At 39.4% G+C, this 24,157-nt stretch overlaps 1 protein-coding gene across 1 annotated transcript in view; it reads right to left on the bottom strand.

Moving 5' to 3' along the window:
* SGK3 (serum/glucocorticoid regulated kinase family, member 3) overlaps positions 1-16,276 on the bottom strand; it is a 30,768-nt gene extending 14,492 nt beyond the window's left edge. Inside the window, exons 1-5 of the mRNA XM_009995556.1 lie at positions 16,073-16,276; positions 11,105-11,188; positions 9,134-9,206; positions 5,001-5,076; positions 43-130 (exon numbers count right to left, since the gene is read on the bottom strand). Of these exons, the coding sequence (XP_009993858.1) occupies positions 43-130; positions 5,001-5,076; positions 9,134-9,206; positions 11,105-11,188; positions 16,073-16,150 (399 nt within the window). The 5' untranslated portion in view covers positions 16,151-16,276. The remainder of the gene's footprint in view (positions 1-42; positions 131-5,000; positions 5,077-9,133; positions 9,207-11,104; positions 11,189-16,072) is intronic.
* Positions 16,277-24,157: the final 7,881 nt, after the last annotated feature.

The following is a 24,157-nucleotide window of genomic DNA, read 5'->3' as shown; positions in this document are numbered from 1 at the left end:
GTAGCTAAAATTTAGACAACTCTTCTACTTGTCTTCTATTACCTTCCGACTGCTCCTTTCATCTTCATCTTCAGAGGGATCTGACTGGTGTTTTGGGTTATCCATCTGAAGAAATGCTCTGACATCTGGGCTAGAAACACAGAGAACTTCATTAGCACAGTGATAATCTGCAGGATTTTCATCCACAACCATAGGAAGCACAGAATTAAACAGCAGCATACAGAGGAGTTACACATCACTAAGTTTTATATTCACATTCTGGTAATTAAGGACTGTGTACAAGAAATGCTTTTATGGCAACACAATTCAACTGCTGAGTGTGTTACAGTACAGTATACAGGACAGTAAGTTTTTATTCAGAGTGCACTCTAGCTGGGCACTGACAAGGCAATATAAGAAATCGTTCTAGTCAGCTCTGGGACACAAACACTACCCTTAGGAATGGGCAAGAGAGACTACCAGCTTCCCACAGCACTTAAGCATTGGTTGTTTCTAGCTTCTGTCTTGGTGGGAGAAAGGATAGAAAGTCAAAACATTCTGAAAACCTGCCCCCCAGAAAGCATGGCTTACACAACAGAAAGTTTTAAAGAATATAATGTTGTTCTTAACCACAGCACAGTGAGGGAAGGAAAGAATAATGTAATACAAGTGAGGCAAAATTAATTCCTAAGCAACTGGGTATCATGTATAGCCTATTTCCCACTTAAAGAGATTATGTGAATCTTTCAAGTTCCTTCAGTTCAACTAAAAGGCAATCTGCTTATGAAGGAAGAAATCTTACCCAAATTTCAGAGATAAAAGTTCTCTGAGAAGGCCTCAGGGAAGCCACTGATAGGAAATTCTGAATGAGCCATTCAATATGAGAAAAGCACTAACTTAATATGGAGCTCCTCTTTTATTTTATTCCTAGTGTATATAAAATAGGATAGTTTCACTTGCAGATACACCTGCTTTGCTATTTTCAAACCATTTCACCCTCTACACTTCTGTAAAATGAGCAAGAGAAGTAACAGATCAGCAGTTCCTGACATTTTTCCATCTCCTGTATTTCATATTGGCATTACTGAATCTAAGTCACATCCTACACTATCTGAGGATCCCAGTCTCTGCCACACACCCTATATGAAATATGTTTCAGTTACCTTTAGCCTTTCAGGCTTAAAATACAGTAACAAGACTGATCACATAATTTCCCACTATAATTTCAATTTAATTCTTCCCATCTTAAATGAACTCCAAATTTTGATCTATTTGAGGGTTTATCTTATATCCTGAATCCTGGGAAGACAAAAATCACTAATTTGAATACTGCGGTAATACTGGTTCGTGATGCAAGAATTTAACTTTCAGAATCTTTGTATATCATAATATAAAGAATAAAAAGTTATGGTTAATGCTTTTCATTAGACAGAACAAAACCAGACCTTAGCTACCTTTCAGCATTAATTATTCTGGACAACTGGCTGATTAAATAGAGCATGTTGTAATACATCTCAAATAGTTACTATAGTAATTTTGCCCATGACTGAATTCACAGCAGGAAAAAAAATAACAATCACAGTAAAAGGCTGCTGTACAGTTACAGGGTATTCAACAATCCCCTCAACACATGGTGGCCAAAAACATAACTGATCGATGTTCTGTATTTAACATCTGTAATGTTAAAAGTACTGCAAAGAAGTAGTGATGAAAAAGTTTAATGTACCAACTTCTAAGCCAACACTGCAGTATGCTATGCAAAATTCTGTATAATTTGTAGGACTTCTATGCTATATTAGCTTACAGGTATTAACTCAATGTATTCTAAATCAAGGGGGTGAACAGCCCAATTTTGAAGAATTTCTCAGTGATTTAGGGGGTCTGACAGTGCTCACAGGTGACAACCTCTAGTTCCTATTCAGTCAGCAAGGGAGACGCATTATCAGATCTCTGTCCCTCCTGATTATTTTTTTGGTCACATCTGCATTCTATCTGTGAGAGCAAGTTCTCTATCAAATACAGTTAGCTGAGTAAATGCAGCTTGAAACTAGTCCCCTTAGCTCCCAAGTCAGTCTAAACCAACAATCCATCTCACCTCATACTCCACCTTACAGTGATTGCAGAAAAATCCTCATCAACCATTACAGGGTCTTCCTAATCACTCTAACACACTTCAGAGTTTTGTTTGGTTTATTATAGAGCAGAAGGGCCTTGCTTTGATACAATATTCAACAAACATGTTAGGCCCAAGTACAAAGTTCACTGAGAGAGGGGGAAAATAAAAAAAGAAAAAAGCAGAACAGGGTGCTGCGTGTTTCAGTAGTAATGTAAACATTACTGCTTTGAACACACTGAATCTGACATTCATGCTTTTCAATTCAGAGGTTCAGGTGCCTTCCCCCTTCCAGAAATGGGGATGTCATAATGAATTTTTCTCAAGCTTTGAGTGAAAAAGTTTTCCTAGGTAGGAGTTAAAAATACAACATCCTGATACCAGTTTTAATAGTTAAAAGATGTAGTGGAAAGCAGACTTCTCTGAAGTTCTGTGAGAATGCAAAACCCCTAAACTCTTCCCTGTACATTACTAAGTTTACATAAGTTATTACCTAAATATCAAATTTATTTTGCATATTAAAGCAAGTAAGTCTAAGAAAGCAAGGATGTGGACTACCTGTGAAGAATCAGTGACCACATATTCATTGAGTAATTTCTAGCAGATTTAAAAAAAAAAAAAAAAAAAAAAAGAATCCAAACAAACAGCCAAGGTCATAAAATTCTGGTATTTCCTCACTAGTAACATTCACTGGCACACAGAAAAGCTGACAGATTATGTAATTATTATTTGTTGCAACGCAGCACTGCAGAAAGTAGGAGCTCACTCCAGGAAACAAACTACCTTGCAGTCATCAAAAGAAAAACAATACAGAAATTACTATTAAATGGTTTTGCACTTTTTAATTATTAATATTTTTAAATTTAATTCTAAATTAAAGGCTTGCTTTTTCTCTCACATAAACCACTGTTACTTTAAGAGAAGAAGAGCACAAACTTCACTCTCTATTTTGTTTTTACTGTAGAACTACACTTAATAAGCTTTTTATTTAACACACTTTTGACAGCACCAAAACACTTTCTAAGACCTATTTTTTAATATGGTTTTAATAGATCAGACAGGTGCCATGTTGAAGAACATACATTCAGTCACAGATGCATGTGAGCATAAAAATATTTAAAAGCTCACAAAAATTTAATGAGGGGAGCAGATTTAAGGCTTGTCTTTTTTTTTTAAAGCACAAAATTTTGTGTGGAAATGTGCATAAAAAATTAAAAGTACCATTTTATCTTTGGAGAACAAGTATAGTATGCTTTAAGATAAAATATTTTGTACTTGGACATACTCATAACCAAACAAGGGACATGATTACACCAAGTAAAATCAGTGTCTTCTCCTCATGTAACAAAACAGATCAGCTTTCAAGAATCAGTTAAAGTGCTTTCTATTCTTACCCAGAGAAGAACCTGACTACTACCACAACTCTCACAGTGCTTGTTCTAGTGGAAAACTATTCCATTGTAAAGACTTTGTTCTGGATTTTTTTCCACTTAGCACACAGAAGTAAATATGAAATGCTTCAGTTTTCCAAAAAAAGAAAGGGAATATGTATTTCAGATTATTAGGACATAGTTATCTTGTTGGAAAAAAATTAATAATCTGACTACACACACCAAACTACAGCAATGGTCTGTTAGACACTTTTTTCCCCTATGAGAAATGGGCAGTTTCTCAAGCTGTACAGATTGGCTAATTAAACAAAGCATATATATCAAAGACATTTCCTCAACACTGAAGCCAAACATAAAACTTTACTGTTTTACTAGTTCAAGTAACATAGAAAGTTGCATGGATTTAGTTGAAACTGATGAGTTACACATTTAAACTTAAAAAAACATAAAAATTACTCCCCAAATCAGTTTAACATAGAAATGCTATCCTCCAGATTTAACAGGAACTGACTCTAGCATAATACTGTCCTCAGTCTCTCTCTTAGGAGGAGAGGCTGATACACCTGGGTCTGTTTAGCCTAGGGAAGACTGAGAGGGAATCTTATCAATGCTTATAAATATCTGAAGGTTGGGTGCCAAGAGGATGTAGCCAGACTCTTCAGTGGTGCCCAGCAAGAGGAAAAGGGGCAACGGGCACAAACTAGAACATAAGAAGTACCACCTGAGCATGATTAATCTTCTTTACTTTGAAGTTGAGAAGAGCACTGGAACAAGCTGCCCAGAGAGGCTGCGGAGTCTCCTTCTCTGGAGATAGTCACAACGCACCTGGACATGATCCTGTGCAACTTTCTCTGGGTGAACCTGCTTTATCAGGGTGGTTGGACTACCTGATCTCCTGAGGTCTCTTCCAACCCCTACCATTCTATGAATTTTGATTGATAACCATCCCACTGATGGAGGTTAACAGAACTGCACTTCTTCTGACAGAAGAGTTTATGTTCAAGTGTATTGATCTGCTTTAGGCAGGTCAGCTTCCTCACCCCAAACCACCTAAGAAAGCTGATTAAGCTACTTGGTTAACAGGCTTAAAACAAGTTCTAGAGTAGATACAGGGACTCCTCTAAAAAAAGGATGCAGACATTGACTCACTCCCAGACGGGCAAGATAGTAGCAAGTGACTAAGTAAAGTTTTCAAATAGTAAAGCTATTGGCAAAGCAAACACCTGCGCTACAACAACAGTTTGCAGTGTAATCTGCACCTGTAGAACTAAAATCAGTTAATTGCCTGCAAGTTTATTTGCAGATCAGTTTTCAGAAAACAAAGACATCTTTACACTGTTCATCAATCTGTAAGTTTTTCCTGGAGGAGTGAACAGCCATAGTAAAGTGTATTTATTATACTTAAGACCACTGAACAGGTAGAATACATTTTCTGGCTAGAAGCACTTTTGGAAATTTGTATTTGACATCTCATGTCTTTTTAACAGTCCTTATAAAACAGAAATGAAACTACTTACTGGTTGCATAGCTCTGGCTGTCTAACTAAATTCTGAATGAATTCATTCAGTCCTGCTCTTCTCTGTTTAATGAAATCTAGAAAAAAGAACACGATATATTTATTAGAATGAACAGTCAGCTTGTGAAAAAAACACTTTCAAATTTAGATCTTTTCGGACTTGAACGAAGGTCAAAAAGACATGGGTTCATGACTGGTTCTGTATATGAAAACCACAAGCTTAAAACATTCAAGTCAGATAAGGGAAAGAATTTCAGTTTCTCTGCTATGCAAACTGAAAATGTCGAAAGCCATGTGGATTAAAAGTGCACTGAAGTGCTTCAAGAACAGTGTGCAACCACAGTAGGCTAACCTGTGCAGCCTTTGTTGCACGAGTGAACCCTTGAGGGCCTGATTCCACTCAGAAAAAAGCCACAGGCAAAACCTGACATCAGTTGCACAAGTCAAGTTTTTACACAGTCCCACCAAGCAGCATATTTCCATAATATACGTATGGCAGTGGGAAAGTTGCACAATTTGTTCAGCCAGCAGGCACTCAGATGTAACGACTGAAGATAACTAAATAAAATGCTCTTTTTTATTTTTTTTTACCAGTGTAGACATAATCTCTCATGTAAAAAAAATTACCTTCAATCTCTACCCTTATCCAAAGTTTAAAACCCTAAACTTCTCCTTAGCAATACGGAAAGATACACAAGAGACTTGTAAAAGAGCTCTGACACACTAAGCCTATAGAGCTATCCATATTGCTGAAGATAAAACAGCTGCATCATGTCACCTCAAATGTCTTCTGTAATTTTCTAGTTCTGTATTTTGACTGGTTTCAAATGGTTCCCTCTACCCCACTTTTGAAATTAAAATGAGATTAATTTTCAAATAATCTAAGTGACAATAAAAATGGAGCGTTCAGATGACGATGTATGTTAGGACAGTGTTTTTGGCAGACTTTGGGAAAAGGGATATGTAAGTTTCACTCTACTGCACTTCAAACTCCAATGCAACAGTACAATGCTGCATACCTAAGCACGGACTGAAAGAAGTAAATACCATTCCATCAGTTGTAAAGTATGTGACTTGTTTCAGAAGCCAGCAGAAACATTACATCAAAGCTTCAATAAATCAGTGTTAAGATGAAGAATTATTTAAATAAGCATCATGGGTCCATCTCCACCCTGCCCCCCAGCAAGAAACATCTTGAGAACTATTTAGTTTCTCATGCTTCAAGGATTTCAGGATAGTTTGTGGAAATTCAAAACAAGCCTAAGCACTTTGTTTTACATATATAGTTTTAATGAAGTTTTAGTTGAGGTTTTTTCCCCTATTTAAACTCCTGTTTTCTATCTCTTATTCCAAGAAATCCACCTGTACATTTGGCTGTACAGCAAACCACATTTCAAGACATTACTAGCTCTTTAGGCAGCTCTTAAAAGGCCCACAACAAAACAAGAAGTCCCTACAGAACTTCTGACAATCTTTTATATCTTCACCAGAAGAGGATATCAGAACCTGGCTACTTGCATTTTATTATTTTAATTAAAAAATAAAAGGGACTCAGATGATTTAACTGTCAGTGCCAAAAATTAGTTTGTTGAAAAAACTCTCAAAAGACCAAAACAACACACCCCGAGATGACGAACATCTTTGGATCCATCCAGCAACAGAGAAAATTACATCCTTGAAACAGGTGCAGGAGAAACTACAAACACAAGTCTAATCACATCAGCAAGCCAGGAGAGGGCGAGAGGTTCCCCATGACTATCAGGAAAATCCTTCAGTAAAAATGGCCTGAATGAAAGGTAGAAACATAGAGCAAGGGTCTGACCTCTCACTTGCCTTTTAATTTATTAATTGGTGGTGCCACCTAGGTTAATTCAATGCACTTAGCCCCAGACTTCACTGACAAGTGCTCAGACCCCACCACCCAGGTCACAAAAGGCAAAGGCAGGGACTGGGAGAAAGAATATCCATCCACGGTAGGGGGTAGAACAGATTTGAGACCATCTAAGAAACCTGAAGGTGCATAAGGCCATAGGACCTGATGAGATACATCCATGCGTCCTGAGGGAACTGGCAGATAAAGCTGCCAAGCGAATATCCATCATATTTGAGAAATCATGGCAGTCTGCTGAAGTTGCCACTTACTGGAAAAGCGGAAAGATAACCCAGATTTTTAAAAGCGGGGGAAAAAAAAGGAAGATCCAGGCTCACCTCTGTGCCTGGCAAGATTATGGAGCAGATCCTCCTGGAAACTATGCCAAGGAACTTGAATAAGGAGGGCATCAGTGACAGCCAACATGACTTCACTAGGGGCAAATCCTGCCTGACAAATGTAGTGGCCTTCTACAATGAAGTTACACAGTTGGTGGATAAGGGACGAGCAACCAGTGTCATCTACCTGGACTTATGCAACACATCTGACATTGTCCCAAACAACACTGTTGTCTCTAAATTCAACAGGCATGGACTTGAGAGATGGACTGCTTGGTGGATAAGGAATTTGCTGAATGGTCACACTAAAAGAGCAGCAGTCGATGGCTCAATGTCCAAGCAGAGATCAGCAATGAGTGCTGTCCCTCAGGGGCTGGCACTGGGACCACTGCTGTTCACCATCTTTGTCAGTGACACGGACGGAAGGACTGAGTGCATCCTCAGCAGGTTTTCCAACACCACCAAGCTGTGTGCTGTGCTGGCACGCTGGAGGGAAGGGATGCCATCCAGAGGGACTTCGACAGGCTTGAGAGGTGGGCCCATGCCAACCTCAGGAAATTCAGTACGGCCATGTGCAAGGTCCTGCACCTGAGTCAGGGGAATCCCAAGCACAAATATAGGTTTAATGGAGAATGGATTGAGAACAGCCTCGAGGAGAAGGACTAGGGGATGCTGGTTGATGAAAAGCTCAACATGAGCCAGCAACGTGCACTTGCAGCCCAGAAAGCCAACCATATCCTGGGCTGCATCAAAAGAAGTGTGGCCAGCAGGTCAAGGGAGGTGATTCTCCCCCTCTCTTCCAGTCTCTTGAGATCCCACCTGCAATACTGTGTCCATTTCTGGGCCCCCCAACATAAAGAGAACACGGAGCTGTTGGAGCAAGACCAAAGGGCCACAAAGATGATCAGAGGACTGGAGCACTTCTTCTATGAAGACAGGCTAAGAGAGTTGGGGCTGTTCAGCCTGGAGAAGGAAAGGCTCCAGGGACACCTCAGAGCAGCCTTCCAGTACCTGAAGGGGCTACAGGAAAGCTGGGGAGGGGCTTTTTACAAGGGCATGTAGTGATATAGGATGGAGAGAGGGAACTGTTTTAGGGAACTGTTTTGAGGGTAAGTTTAGATTAGATATTAGGAAGAAATTCTTTACTGTGAGGGTGGTGAGATACTGGCATAGGTTGCCCAGGGACATTGTGGAAGCCCCCTCCCTGTAAGTGTTCAAGGTCAGGCTGGATGGGGCTTTGAGTAACCCAGTCTAGTGAAAGTTGTCCCTGGTGGTAGGTGCCCCTGCCTATGGCAGGGGGTTGGAACTAGATTATCTTTAAGGTCCCTTCCAACCCAAACCATTCTATGATTAGTATTCCACAGGGACACAGCAAGCTTAATTAGGACCTATCACTGCTAATTGGATCACATTATGTTTGTATCAGACGGGCTTTTAGAAAGATATCAATTTTCATCTCAATTGTAGAAGGAAGAACATTTAAACACAAAGAGTTGAAAAACCTTAGAAGATTAATGTTTTAGTTATTTCATTTTTCAGTGGTGAAAAAAGTCACATACAGGAAGTTTAAAATTCACCACGCAAACATTTAGAAGAGTTTGGGGTTTGGCTTTCACATTTATAGAAGAGAGATCACACCTGATAGATCAAAACCTCTCACAATCCTGAATATGGGAGGGCTGGGAGGAGCTACAGCCTTCAGTACAAGAGGCACTGGGCCACTAAGCAATACTTCACTGAAGATTACAAGGTAGAATCCCTACCTGTGCTAGTTCCTGTTCTTGACTGAAGAATGACTTAACTTTGGATTAGTCACTGTTTTGAGGGCTGATGCAAAACTCATCTAAACTAGCATCTTGTAGGCTGGATGGAGTACATCAATTTTCACATAAAGAAACTGACAAAATGAATAATAAGATAACTTACCAGGATCAAAATTATCTCCGAATATTCTTTTAGCTGGAATCTTCAGGCTCATGGTGGGAAATTGCTTCTTTAGCTGAAAACAAAACAAATGCAGTTGGATTGTGCTTAGACATTTAAGTACCTAGAGATAATTGCACTGTTTGTTTCCTGACAAACTGTGAACATCTGATTATTAGTAGCTCTGCTTCTCTCTGCCATCTTCTCTATTCACACATTTATGAAAAAAAAACAAACAACAAACCCAAAACAACCTGCACTCAAACTGTTTGCACCAGTCATACCCTTTTAAATTTAAAGGCTATCTCATTTAAGAAAGCTATGAACTTGCAGCTACCTTCTGCAACACAGGCAAAATTATTGTCCCCTTGCCTCAAATTAAAAACATAGGCTAGTATTTCAATGTCATTTTTATTCTCCCCTTCCTTCTTCCATCAATTCTCTACTTTCTCTTGGGTTAGTTTTTTCCTTGCCTGCTTACAAAGGGATGCATGAATGATGTTTAAGATGGGCTGGGGATATAGGCTTTAGGTTTTGTCAGAGTTTCTGAGACCACACATGGTCTATGCTTAAGTCAAAACTGTAAATAGATGAGCAGCATGTCTTACAACACTGCATTTGATAATCTGATTAAATTCTACACTTGATAAACTGACCAGAAGACAATATGCAATGGCACTGAGTTTATAAAAAAACCCCACCTTATCACGATCCAAGAGTTGATTACATTTGCTCCATCTTAAAGTGCTCCAGCAAAAGCAATCTTACTCTTACCCTCCTTAAGGGAGGAGTTTTCTAATAAAGTAGCTGCCAATTCTTTCCTTGGAAACATCCACCAGTTAGGAACAAGCTCTTCTTGATGTACTGTATGAATTACGCCAAATAGAAACCAGACTAAATGGTCATGCTCGCCCAGGACTTACACCTCTATACACATTAGAAAGATCAGTGCTGAACCAACTTCAGCACAGCAATGCTAATCTGAACAGCAAGAGGACGTGGCAATGGGAACAGGATCACCAACACTTGCTCTGCAGGTATGGAAAAGGGGGTATTTTCACATCACTTCCAAGTCTATCCCAAGACACAAAGCATAGCGTGGAACTTCTGGCTGACCTCAGCCCAGGCCTTTCCAGACAGCTCCAAGCTCACTGCCTGCTGTTGTATACCACTGTCACACAGAAATCCATGTACAGGGAGGCAGAACAGAGAAAAGCCTGGCTTCTTCCCATAGAGCTACTAGAGGGGAAATGGAAGCACAGATAAGTAGCTAGTAACTTTTTCTTGTGGGTATCAAAGGAATTACTTCTTCATTCTGAAAGCGAAAACTGTGGGTTTTAAACATGAAGAGCTGGGAAAAAGTCCAGACACAGGACACACAACAGATTGCACGTTTGAGCACGTACTTGCCCTGCTTGACCACTATGTAAAACAGGCAAAATCCTCTTCTAACAATGAACCTGAGAAATCCACATTTAGTCACTGAAGACGCCCATTTTTTTGGATCACTGCCACAAAATTTGGCTACAAAACAGCAGGCAGCAATTGCCATGACTGACTCACCAGAAAATGTATATTAAGAAACAAGGATTTGCTCACAGTTTTCAGTGCTTCAAATACTTATTTTAAGAGCATTTATCTATCTAGATGTTTTAAGTTTTGCAGTGATGTTTACCATCACAAATAAACGCACATTTTAGCTGCTTTGATAATGAGTAAATTGGAAGTTTCATTACACTGGGATCCCAAACAACAATTTAAAAAGGTGAGAAATAAGTGTATTTTGAGTTTGAAATTCAAACATACTGAAGTTTAAAAAACCCACCCTGTAATCTACTTTAAAAAGGCTCCTATGGTTATTAGATATTGACTCAAGTTCCTCATTGAGGTAATTAACTGAAATCATAATGCTGCAAACAAGTGTTACGCTGTGGTATTTTGGCTTGGATTTAACACAGTTTGCCTTTTACTTACCGTATTGTACAGTTTATCAAACTCTGCATACCGTCTGAAGACAAACCATTCATTCCTGCCAACTGAGACCAAGACTTTGTAAACCTGTAATAACAAAAAAAAAAGTTATTGCCAACAGCAAAGTTTAATAATACCTCCCTGGTTTAATCCTGTGGTGAAAATAAGTACATTTACACAATACATTTACCAACCTGTGCTTAAGTTATATGTTTCTTACAGCTGTCACAGACTTAAAAAACAATTAGAAGAGCCTGGTATTCTACAGAAATAAGTTTTTGCTTATCTGATGTTTAAGTGGATCTAATGGAGTTTCATAAATTTGTTCATATCCAACAAGAATACCTGGCCATCAGATAGCAGTCTAAAAAATCTGCTATGAATTTTGTTAACAATTTTATAAGCCATAACGAAGACTAGTATTAAGGAAGTAAAGCATTTAAATACTGAAGAATGCCTTCACCAAAACCTAAAGATTAAGCACATACTGGAGGCAGTTATAAAGATAACTGTTCCTTGTAACATCTTGAACAGATCCTGTAGTCAGGATCCTGGCAGCTGACACAAATGCTCAGGGGGGAAAGAACGCTGCTGTGGCTTGAACAGAGGCTGCAAAACACGCCGCACCGGGACCAGGGGAGGCGCAGCTGGAACCTGCTGCACATTTCTGGCCCTTCAAATCCCATGGCAGCAGAGGACTCCAGTAACTAGCCAGATTGTCAATCCCTGGCTTCATAAATCTGGTTGACAGCTGAACATTCAGTGGACTTGTCTCTTATGCAATCAGTTGACCTCTATTCTCCACTTTCTTGTACTTCTAGAAGGAGTCTGGCTACTCCTTCAGGGAGAGGACAGGCACAGCAAGGAAATGAGAGCAGAGGGCTGCCAATTCCTGATGTAGGAAACTGGACCAATGCCCCAGTCCCCCCTTCTGTCCTGCAACAGCAGCTCACCTCTCTTTTTGACTCCCTTAATGGAAGAGGCAGCCACCACCATCAGTTCCTTAGCGTGAGATTTGCATTTATGCTACATTAACTGCTCAAATAAGATGCTCTGTCTTTCCTGGGGAACACAAGAGGCTGGGCGGAAGCATCCAGTAGGATTCTGATAATACTCTACTTAGAAAACAGCTTTCTCTCATACTGCTAAACAAGCATTGTCCTCCTGAATTAGGTATCTTACACAGCAGTTGAGTCCTGCAAATAACGCTCAAACACGCGACATCTTCACTCCCTATGACTGCATAGCAGATCAGTGCTGACAAACTTAAGAAGCAGGTTATGGACAACAACGTAAATTAGCAGGGCAAAGTGCACAGGTGAGCATAACTTAGGATACAAGATGATATTCAACCACAAGATTACAAGAGCTTTGTTCTTGGAGTTACTGGCTATAGAACAATAACCCAGGCCACATTTTTTTGAGAGTGCATAAAAAAAGTCCCTACAAGGTAACTCAGTTCACACCATCACCAAAGCTCCTTCATATCCAGCAAAGAAGAAACTGTAATTTCAACAGTTACAGAAGTACTGAATGGTAAGAACACGTACAATAACTACAAAGAATGTTGTAAAACCCAAAATCAGGACATGTCTTTGGGCTGTATTACTACCACCAGCTATGCCTATGAAATTGTTTAGAGAGATATGCAATGCCTGTCTCTAGAAAGGCTGGGGGGAACAATCTAGCCTTACTTAGATAGTAACTTTCAAATCTAATTACTCCTGAACAAAAAGTTGTCTTAGTAAACTTCTAAAAAATAGCTGAAAAATAGTTGCATCCACAGCTTACAATACATGGATAAATAATGCAAAGCTTTGAGAAAGGGAAAAGAAGTAAAAGAAACAAGAATTCCTGAAAAAAATTACAATCATCATGGTAAACTATCTTCCCAGATACAGATATGACAGCATCCAGTTATTTCTGGACATGACAGATTTCCTCATGAAAGAAGTCACTGAAATGAAAAGGCTTCAACTCTGTTTCCACAGCTCACACTTCTGGATTAAGTTTGTATTAAATTAATTATTTGTATTAAATTATTAACAATTTGTATTAAATTAATTATTAAATTTAAAAGGTAGGCTGTTTTCCAATTTCAGGAGAGCAAGCACTGAGAAAGTAAGGAAACTATTAAACGTCAAGAAAATGGAAAAAAAACAACTCCACAATTTCCACAGGGCTGGGGATTACTATTCACAGGTACATCACAGGTGTAAGAGGAAGCTTCCTGATTTAATCAGACAACCAGCACTACTGAAAGAGATTTCTTAACAAGCCTGTATATGACTGGAGGGTGAGGGGAGACAATACAACAGATCAGAAGAGAAATGAAGCTTCAGACATCAAACAGCACAGGGTTAAAAGAAAGAAATCCAAAACAAAGCTCTTTTGCAAAACAGGCAAAATAAAGTGCTTCCACTATGCAGCAAGGACAGAGCTGCAATCAATATATCCTAGATATGGCCCAAAGCAAGCATTTTGGTTTTTTGATGAAGAAATTCAATACTGAATCCAGAAAAAAGGCAGGACAGTGAAGTAGAGTGGATATGAATGGAGGTTCATTACCACAAATTAAGTGGAAGCAAAAAAGCCTTCTTGTCAGAATTTCTGAAAAATTCAAACACCGAATTATTAGTCAAGAAAAAAATATTCACAGAATAGAATTGTTTGGGTTGGAAGGGACCTCAAAGATCATCTAGCTCCAACCCCCCTGCCATGGGCAGGGACACCTCCCACTAGACCAGGTTGCTCAGAGCCCCATCCAACCTGGCCTTGAACACTTCCAGGGATGAGGCATTGATAGTAAATACATGAAATGCACACAGTATTAAAGAAAAACAAAATATTCAATAAATGGTTATGAAAAGCTTAGGAGAAATGAAGAGTTCATTTCCAAAACCAAATTTAAAACACTTGAGTCATTATCAGAATGAGGACTGCACAAAGACAAGATTGTTTTTTTAAAACGCTTCATCAGAGCAAGTGTGAGGGGAAAAAGAAGAGCTAATAAAAGCAAAGTTGCATGTACTTGTCTTGTTTCCATGCCAGCACTAAGTGAGCCACTGTAAGGTATGAGCTGAATTCAGTTTCTATTCAGACCAGTAATATTCTAGAACACTCTCAGAAGCAGAAGTGATATATACTGTAAATGACAGTCAGGTGAAGGTTACACAGAACAGTCACCTGAATTTTTTCCTAGCCTTTATCACTTCAACATTTTCTTTCAACCTAAGGTTTTTATTGCTTTCTATGGAAATGGTATTAACAATCCTATCAGAAATAGCTGTACCTACCACAAATTTGTTAAGAACTGTCTGCCCCTCTCACTCCCCTCCAAAAGAAGTACTGACACACTCGAGCCATTACAACACAGCTACAAAGAGGAGACACAGTAAAAAGCACCAACAGGCACATGCTGGAATACACAGTTCCTACCATGAAGGGTTCCTACCATGAAGGGTTCCTACCATGATGACCTTCACTTTTCTTATCAAACCCTAAAATACATGTGATAATACTCAAAAGCTTCGTTGTGAAAAGCAGCTCTCGTCAAGCTGCTAATTGATGCAGAAAGCAGAAGCTGCTGAGACAAACTGTACCTCCACACAGTGCAAGCTGGGTTGGATTCCTTCCCTGCCCCCCAGTTTCTGGTTTCCTACTCTTGCTTTTACAGTTTTCTAGAAGCACACACCCAAAGGAAGTGTCTTTAAGTTGCTAAGGTTGTCACACAGACCTTTAGGTAACATGAACTGGAAATAACAACACTAGTATGTACCACAAAGGTACCGCACTAGCGCATTTTAATAGCAGGACTGCCAGCAGTGATGCAATAAAACAAACCTGTTTTGCTCAAGTTTAGACTTTTATGAGGTTTTTCCTGCTCACTTGAGTTTCACATGCATGCAGAAGTTTACAGTACTAGTAAAGTTCTCTTTTGCTTGTTCCCTTCACCAACACACTTCTTCCTCAAATCATATTCTGACACACTTGTAGAATCAAATAGTACTGTTCTTTTCTGAGGAAGGGAAGAGAAAAGACATATATATAACTTAAAGTAAATCTTTGTTTTGTTTCTCTCTTCATACTGCAATTCAATCTAAGGGTGCTTGCATTCCACAACTGAAGAGTGACTAAGTCACTAAAAAAAACCAAACCAAACCAAACCTTAGAGGAAGTTGCACAAGAGCAATGAATTAGTTGGAGCTTTTTAAAGGAAGTACTGCTGTCTTTATATCCTAGCACACATATAGGCAAAACAAAACTCCATACCACACTATTCTTCAGTATGTAACATAAAAAAGTTTTCCCGCAGAATGGGAAGACTTTACTTACAGAAAGCAAGTCAAATTGGAAGGCCAACAAGGAAGAGGGAGGGGAATGACAAGGAGTGGAAATGGGAACAGGATAGGAAAAAACTCATAGGCATCAGCATCGGAAACCAGGAAGGAAGACAGAAAAAAAGGCCTTCCAAAAATTCAACATTTTCTATCATTTTTTTGCTTTTACACAAAAAAACAAAAGTATTGCAGAGTATCTATGAAAAAAACAGCCAGTTAAGAAAACAAAACAAAATAACCAAAACCACACTTTACTCCTTCACAAAATAAATATTTTTGTGAAAAATCATTCCAAATCTTACCCTGATTTGGTACCAAAATGCTATCCCTGCATTTGGACGCATTTGTGTATTTTCTATTGAGAAACCACTGCTATTTACCAGAAATTTGTAAAATCTAATTCAAATTTTTCCAGAAAGCAACAGTTAAAACACTGTAAAACACTGACAACTTCTTACACTGGACTATGGCCACTACTCCCAAGAGCAAGTGAACAGATTTCCATAAACCTGTTGAAAATAATAGCAAGCTTACTAGTTAAAAAAAAAAACCAAACAAGAAGAGACACTAGCACTTCTAGGCACTAACAGCCTATGCATTTCCTACAGTGTTTACACTCTTACATACTTACAGTAAATCTTTTTTTCTTCTCTCTGTGTTCATCAGAGCTGGGAATGCTAACACTCGGGCAGCTTTCTTTGAGATCCATTGTATGTGTTTTTTGACAAATTTGTTACAGGACCCTGCTTCAGGTGTTGCAATCAGAAGGTATCTTCAACGGTATTGATCCACAACACGCAGCTTTTCTTCAGAAAACGTGAATTCCATCATGTAATCTTAAAGTGAACACAGAAGGAAAATTAAGTACAGGAGCACTTAACTCACAGGGCTAAAACCTGTGTGACAAGAACTTTCCCTGGCAGGAAATAAGCTTCACTACGCATATACGAGCCATAATAATTATATTTTTGCAAACTGTTTCATGCTCATGGTCCTATATTGTTTCACTGAAATCACTCACAGTGTTTAAGGACACAAGTGCACTCAAAAAATCACCAAGCTCTGTAGACATACTGGACACAGACTTGGGGCCGTACAGATAATACTCTGAAGGAACAAAGATAAAGCACAGAGGAATACTTGAAGATGACAACCTGGTATAGGACATCTGAGAAGAGCCACTAATGTACATTCAGAACAGTTTATTTAAAAAATGAAGGTTTTCAGTGACATGAGACTATACCAGGGGGCATTTCAGATTTGTTAGAACATGCTGAGTGTATTTAACTATCACATCAGAGATGAAAGACAACACGAGAAAAAAAAAAAAAATCATGTGAAATGTGGAGAGGGACACAGGTGACATCATGTTTCTCTGCCCCCTTTCACCCCATGCTTGGCATACTTTGTGTTTAGAACAGTAAGGTCATGCATTCCATTCAGTAGCACAGTTAGTTTCCTTGCAGAACTTGAGACGGGCACAAGACAAGAGAGAGGTTAAAGCCATCAAAAAGGCAGAGAGCTTAGAATTAACTGGGTGCCTCTTCACTCACTGAAGGACAGTATTCTCCACACCTGCCTTGAGCACAAGCCAATTGTTCGCTGGACGCCACTGCAAACTACAGGAATTTCAGCACTAAGAGAAGCCAAAATTAATGCTACATAGCTAGAACTCTCTTCTCAGGCCTGCACAGCCATCTAAAGTGTGAATGCAGCTCAGCTCTTAGAACAGTGTGTGTCTGAACAATTTATAAACATGAGAAACATTTTTTTGAGAGACCTCAGTTCTCAAAACACCAAGAGGAAAAATGAACACCCAGTTCAACATTTAACTCCCTAGTTTCTTAAAATAAGGAAGCATAAAAGTGAACTGCATATTTCATGCAATAATTGTCCAAAAGCACAAACTAATCCAATGCAATTATGGTATTAGAGAGACTCCCATATTTATGCTGGCACGAAGGCCAAAGCACCTGGAAACCAGTGAAGATTTGTTCTTGATACCCAACTAGTCTCAGTTGGTCAGCTGACTATTTTTCTTGTTCTCAAAAGCCAGATCATCTCTCTGGTTAAAACTTCATGTTATTATTTCTCCTGTAGTCATTTAAAATCAGGTAATTTTCAAAGATCTAGTGACTTTAAACAAAAAGGAATGTTTGAAACCACTGTAATCAAAGCTAAGTGATAGACCTCCATACTGTAACATATTCAGAGAATGATTTTTAGTTACATCTGTGTAATCTTAATTCTATTGCTTCCTACTTCACAGATGAGGTAATTATAGGGTTAATGAGGGTTAAGCTTCACCCCTGCCTATACTTGACTATAACACAGCTCATCAAGCCAGTTACACAGACCCTGAGTTTCGAGTTGGCTTCCTTTTTCCTTTGGCAAGCCACTGCTAGAAGCCTTATTACAACAAGGCACAGTTCCCTTTTTCCACAATTATATACTGTTTAAGACTGTTCTTAACCCATTGCCACACACTAAAATTAAGAAGTAAAGGTTAACTTGTGCTTGCCTCCATCACAAGAGGTCCACTCAAATAGTCAACAGGCACCACTTTCAGTAAGTGTTTCACCAAGCTTAGACTTTACTAAGCACTTATGTCAAACTTCAGCCACTTCAGGTCCAGCGCCAGGAACTGAGAACAAGTCCCTGTGTTTATCTGTCTTCCTGCTCATCACAAAAAAACAAGTAAAGCTTTAAATTGGATTAGGTTGTTCCTTGACTAATATCACTCACTGTCTTTTTCTTCTTCTGAACTGACATTCATTACAAAGGTTCCTAACACGCTTGCACTAATTCTCACAATATAGGCTGTGCTTCTCTCAACCCTTTCATCTTTTGAGTGTCACAGTTTTAAACAGCAGTACAGCAGTATGTATTAAAAGCTGTAGTCCAAAGAATATCACTTGGAAGACTCAGCTTTATTCCAGATCTGAAGTTCAAAGTTCTACAAAAAACAAAAGGAGGAAGTGTCACCCAGATTAATTCAGGAAGATTTTATTCATCTTAGTGGGAAGAATAAATCATCTGAGAAGCTGACACTGTGTTGTTGGTATCTTTCCTGAACCTGCCTGGAAGATCAGTGGCTGTAATTAATTTCTTTCCCCAAGGCATCTCCTCTGAGTTGCACCTGGGTCTCCAACACGAAGCAGAACTGACAAAGGTGGAAGAAATGCATTATCAATTTGCCACTAAGCTCCAGAGCATCAGAGTTTTCTTCCAATTTCTATCTGTCATGAGCCTGTTAGCTCTTGAGAGCTCTTCACTGAACTGTAGGTCTGACTGTAGAAATAGGGATAGATTGGCCTTATCTTTGCCACGCTACAGTTTAAGAACACAGCTGTAGTTTTACTAACAGGAAGAACCACTAGTGTTGTGGTAACTACATGAAGCAATAAGAGAGAACAAACAGCAGAGACACATTTTCATCCATAGCTTCGATAATGCAGCCTGCAGTGTCTTGAGGTTTGCCAGATACAAGTGAATTTAACAGACACTGGCAATTGAGAAGTCTCTGTCTCTGGTCACACCTTTCCCCATAACGAAGAACAAGTATTACCTCGCTTCAATTTTGGCATCAGGCACAAAGGAGAAGGAACTTCAGAAAAACAGGCAGCAAAATAAATACCTCCTAAATCATACTTCAGCACCATGAGGAAACACGTAGGTAATACAAGACAGGTTAACACTGAGACCAGTGCTGTCCAGAAACAGCTACAATGTTTAATTTGCTACAGTATCTAGGCCTGGAATGGCGGAAGGCACAGATAAAGGCATGAGAGGAGAAGTCCTGCATCCTCCTGGCAATGTTTCAAGCCTATCAACAGCTACACTGTCCATTTTCTCCATTGTGATTGTCAAAAAGCAAGCGGTATTTTCACCGTTTCCTGCAGGAAGCCACAACAATGTCAACTTTCAGGCTGACCCCTGCCTTTCGTGAAGTAAGAGCACAGCAGTAACAGAACAAATGAAGAATTTTCTGAACGCCTTACCATGAAGTATTTGTGCAAGCTCGTAATAGCTACATGAAATAGGCAGACATGTAGTTTAGTGGTAAGTGGCAACCTCCTTTCACTCCTTTCTACATAAGATAGGCTCAAACTCTATTAGGAAAGGTTTCTGATGCTTAATCAGATTGTTTTATTCTGTACTGAAACATTTTATTTTCTTTTTTGAATGATAATGGCACGAAGACAACACCACTGTATAACCAAAGACCCTTGTTCTTGGTGTTTATGAGTCAATCTTGCCAAGAATGTTCAAAACTAGATTAGGAAGCTACGCACTCACCTGCTACCTCTTCAGCTGTAGCTAAATTGCCTTAAATACCTCTAAGGTCAGTGCAAATCAGCTCACAGACTCATTCCAACTCTTTGAGTAATGCAAAGGAAGCAAAGACAAGAACAGTAAAAAAAAACCTAAAACACACTCCCTCCACAAGTATGCTTTGGACAATCACCACGATCCATACTCACCCATTGGAACAGAAAATGCATTTCCCCATACACTAATCATTCACCTAGAAAGACTTACTCCAGGATTGAGTCACCAATAAAAACAGCTGCTGAAAATCCCACCTGAGTGTGATTCCAGTAACAGAAGGAAACTGCATATACAGAAACAGAGAGAAAGATACAGGAGATCTATTATTCACTAAAAGCATTACTCAATTTCCTCTTACTTTAAAAGTATCATCTTTGGCATACTTCTCATTGCTTCCTAGAAGTCCTGCATCCTCCTGGCAATGTTTCAAGCCTATCAACAGCTACACTGTCCATTTTCTCCATTGTGATTGTCAAAAAGCAAGCGGTATTTTCACCGTTTCCTGCAGGAAGCCACAACAATGTCAACTTTCAGGCTGACCCCTGCCTTTCGTGAAGTAAGAGCACAGCAGTAACAGAACAAATGAAGAATTTTCTGAACGCCTTACCATGAAGTATTTGTGCCAGCTCGTAATAGCTACATGAAATAGGCAGACATGTAGTTTAGTGGTAAGTGGCAACCTCCTTTCACTCCTTTCTACATAAGATAGGCTCAAACTCTATTAGGAAAGGTTTCTGATGCTTAATCAGATTGTTTTATTCTGTACTGAAACATTTTATTTTCTTTTTTGAATGATAATGGCACGAAGACAACACCACTGTATAACCAAAGACCCTTGTTCTTGGTGTTTATGAGTCAATCTTGCCAAGAATGTTCAAAACTAGATTAGGAAGCTACGCACTCACCTGCTACCTCTTCAGCTGTAGCTAAATTGCCTTAAATACCTCTAAGGTCAGTGCAAATCAGCTCACAGACTCATTCCAACTCTTTGAGTAATGCAAAGGAAGCAAAGACAAGAACAGTAAAAAAAAACCTAAAACACACTCCCTCCACAAGTATGCTTTGGACAATCACCACGATCCATACTCACCCATTGGAACAGAAAATGCATTTCCCCATACACTAATCATTCACCTAGAAAGACTTACTCCAGGATTGAGTCACCAATAAAAACAGCTGCTGAAAATCCCACCTGAGTGTGATTCCAGTAACAGAAGGAAACTGCATATACAGAAACAGAGAGAAAGATACAGGAGATCTATTATTCACTAAAAGCATTACTCAATTTCCTCTTACTTTAAAAGTATCATCTTTGGCATACTTCTCATTGCTTCCTCAGTCTTCTCATCAACTATCCTGATAATGACTCAACGTTACACAATCTTTGAGAAAGCCCAGAAAGTCAACCTTTTCTCAACTGCTGTATGATGAAACAGGAGTCCCGCTCTTTTGCTACCAGACAAGCAGCTGACACACAAGAAATGGGATATTCTGAATCCAATGCGACAGAAATACAGGACGAGCAGTGCCAGGGACTGCAGAAAACCCATGCTTCAGAAAGAGTCAAAAGCAAAACACAGATCACTGATGTGCTAGGAGAGTTGGATGGTCAGAAGCTGCTGAAAAACTAGGTTCTGAAGAACACAGGCTTCACACAGGCCATCCTTTAAAATACCACATACATTTTGAATACAAAAACACTGAACACCACTGTAGACCTCTAGAAATACTCCAGCTGAAGGAAAGGGAGAGCACTGACCAAAATACTCTCTGGCCAATTCTTTGCCTATCTCCACTCTCCCTTCTTAACAATTTGAGAGGAGAACTGAGAATTCAGCCACTGGTATAAAGGAAAAAAACTGCTCCCTGTTTACACACCCATCACCTTGCATTTTTTAAATCTCTAGTAGCACCTCTATGGAAAGCAAACCACTGCTCTGCAGCAATGTGGGCAAAGTCCAATTCACCGATTCTTTCTAGGAAAAGGATAGCAAGCAAAGTGAAAAAACTCAACCAGCAGAAAGAAAGAAGTAACTCCTTTTATTTTTTTTTTTATTCTCTATGAAATTTACTTTGGACAAGTCATGCAAACATTTACTTTCCACGACTCTACTGCACCCAAGAACATCCCTTCTGCCCCACCTCCAAAAATAAGCTCCAGTAAATTACTCTTAACTGGCATACAGTAAGCTTCATGGCTTGGACTGGATCTATTTGCATTCCTGTTTATTACAGGAGAGAATACAGGTTCTTTGCTGCGGTAAGCAAATCCAAAGTAATGAAATGGGTCTAAAAAAACCCAATACTGACAATAAAGGGCAGCTATCCTTTAATCCTGAACACAGGTCCACAATAATTTCATCTTTAGCCCGTACCCATAGTAACTGGAAAGGTCAGTATGTGCCTCAGCCACTACAACTTAGACGAACAATAGAGCACATTAAAAAAAAAAATCAAGTTTGCATTACACTTGCTACGTGCACATTTCTTGGCATGTTTCCTCAGCCCTCCTACGCACCAGGTCCAATTAAAGTTAAATGTAGATGCCTAAGGATAGCACAGATCAGAAGCTGTAGCTGCTTTCAAGAGTTCTTAGGAACAGCTGATATCAGCCACTTGCAACACAGTCAGTACTACGTAAGAGGGCAGTCAGACTTCAGTAAACACAAAGCAAATAATCAGCCGCATTTTTGCTCCTCTTGATGAAGATTAAGCAAGAGAACTCCAAATTTCAATTCCAGATACACTGGAATTTTTAAATTTTAAAAAATTACTTTCAAAATTCACCAACTATTGATTGTTTCACTACATAAACACAGGAGAATTTGTATCTAAGACTGGTGTTATTGCTAATGCACTGAACATGGAGAAAGTTACTGGATTTTACAAACTACAAAAGAACTACAGAATATATTTGGATTTTGAAATAATAAAACATGTAAATCCAAGTAACAGCTCACAATCCAGAAACCACACTTTTTGAAGTCTATGCTCTACAGAATTCACAGCTGCCTAGAAACATAGAGCTGTTGGACAAGAAGGTAACAGCTTAATATTTGGAATATAAAAGGCAAGCAAGATAAAGAGGCTGGCAGCAAACACCCAAATCTCATGCCCAGTTCACCAGGCACTTGATTCCTTGTGTTACATGAGTGCAGCTACAGCTAGTATTTTACATCCACTTTTCAAGGACAGCTTACAAACTCCTCACCTCTCACGTATTTCAGCACTGCACAAAGGATTTTCATTTCTAGAAGGATTCAGAAAACAGCAGTTTATGCATGCATAACAGAATTTGGTGCAATAATGTCAGATGTGGTGAGGCTGTAATTTACAATTTAAAGTGAGAATTAAGGTTGAAAAGCGTTTTTAACAGAATTCATCACCATCATCACACAACCACTACTGAACTCTCTCCTTCAGCTTTAAAATAGTCAGGGTTGTTAAAACCACCAGTACTTCTCCCCGACATGAGCAAGTTTAACAAGCTGTATTTTTAACCCTAACTCAGTATTTCAAAGTATTTTTTTAAGAAATAGGTTTGTCTGCTAGCTTGAAGTGATTAGAAATACCATGCATGGAAAATACCTTGACAACATTAACAGTGAATTTTTGAAAACGCTTTCCAAAAGCCAGTAACATTTTTTTCCCCGAAATCAAAAATATCCTAAAGACTTCAGGAAAACACTCCTGCACACACCCCTTCATTTTTAACCACTGGTTCATGCTGCAGTCATTGAAGGGACTGATGCATAGGTGAAGACTGAAGAAAAAAATCACAAAATTGGAACAAAACTTAAACATTCAGACTGAAAACCCACTAACCTTAGAAGAACCCGAAATGGAACGACAGCAACCTTTAAAAACACAAGGTTCGTTCTGCATGAACCTGTAAACACCCTTCATGCGTGTTTGAAGGGAGTCAGGAAAAACACTTCCCTACCAAGCGACATTCCCAGAAACCTTCAGAGCCAAGTGGAAGAACCATAAAGGCGTTCAAGAGACACCGTGTTGAAGCTAAAGGCGGTACCAGCACGGAAACGTATCCCGAGTTTAAAAAGCCAGTAAGAAATGAACATTCCGCGCTGCAAAACGACTGCGCGTCTAGAAGCAAAACAGCTGCACGTTGCAGCGCTGCGACAGGACGGGAATCCACGCGGTTATTAAAACAGACAAGCTGTCAAAACGGCTTAAGCCTTAATACAGCTGCCTTTTAACCAGCCTCCGCAGAGCTCGGCTCCTCACGGGTACCTGGATCCCTGCAAGACCCTGAAGAGCCTCAGCCTGGCGGGACGAGACCTCGGCGCGTTCTCCCCCAGGCTGGCTGCGCTCTGACACAGCACCAGCCGCGTTACCGCCCGCAAACCCCTCGCAGAAAGGCGAG

Source organism: Chaetura pelagica, unplaced genomic scaffold (genome assembly GCF_000747805.2).
Source record: "Chaetura pelagica isolate M959 unplaced genomic scaffold, ChaPel_1.0 scaffold83, whole genome shotgun sequence".
In the NCBI taxonomy this organism is placed as follows: Eukaryota; Metazoa; Chordata; class Aves; order Apodiformes; family Apodidae; genus Chaetura; species Chaetura pelagica.
This window is presented reverse-complemented; position numbering and strand designations above follow the sequence as displayed.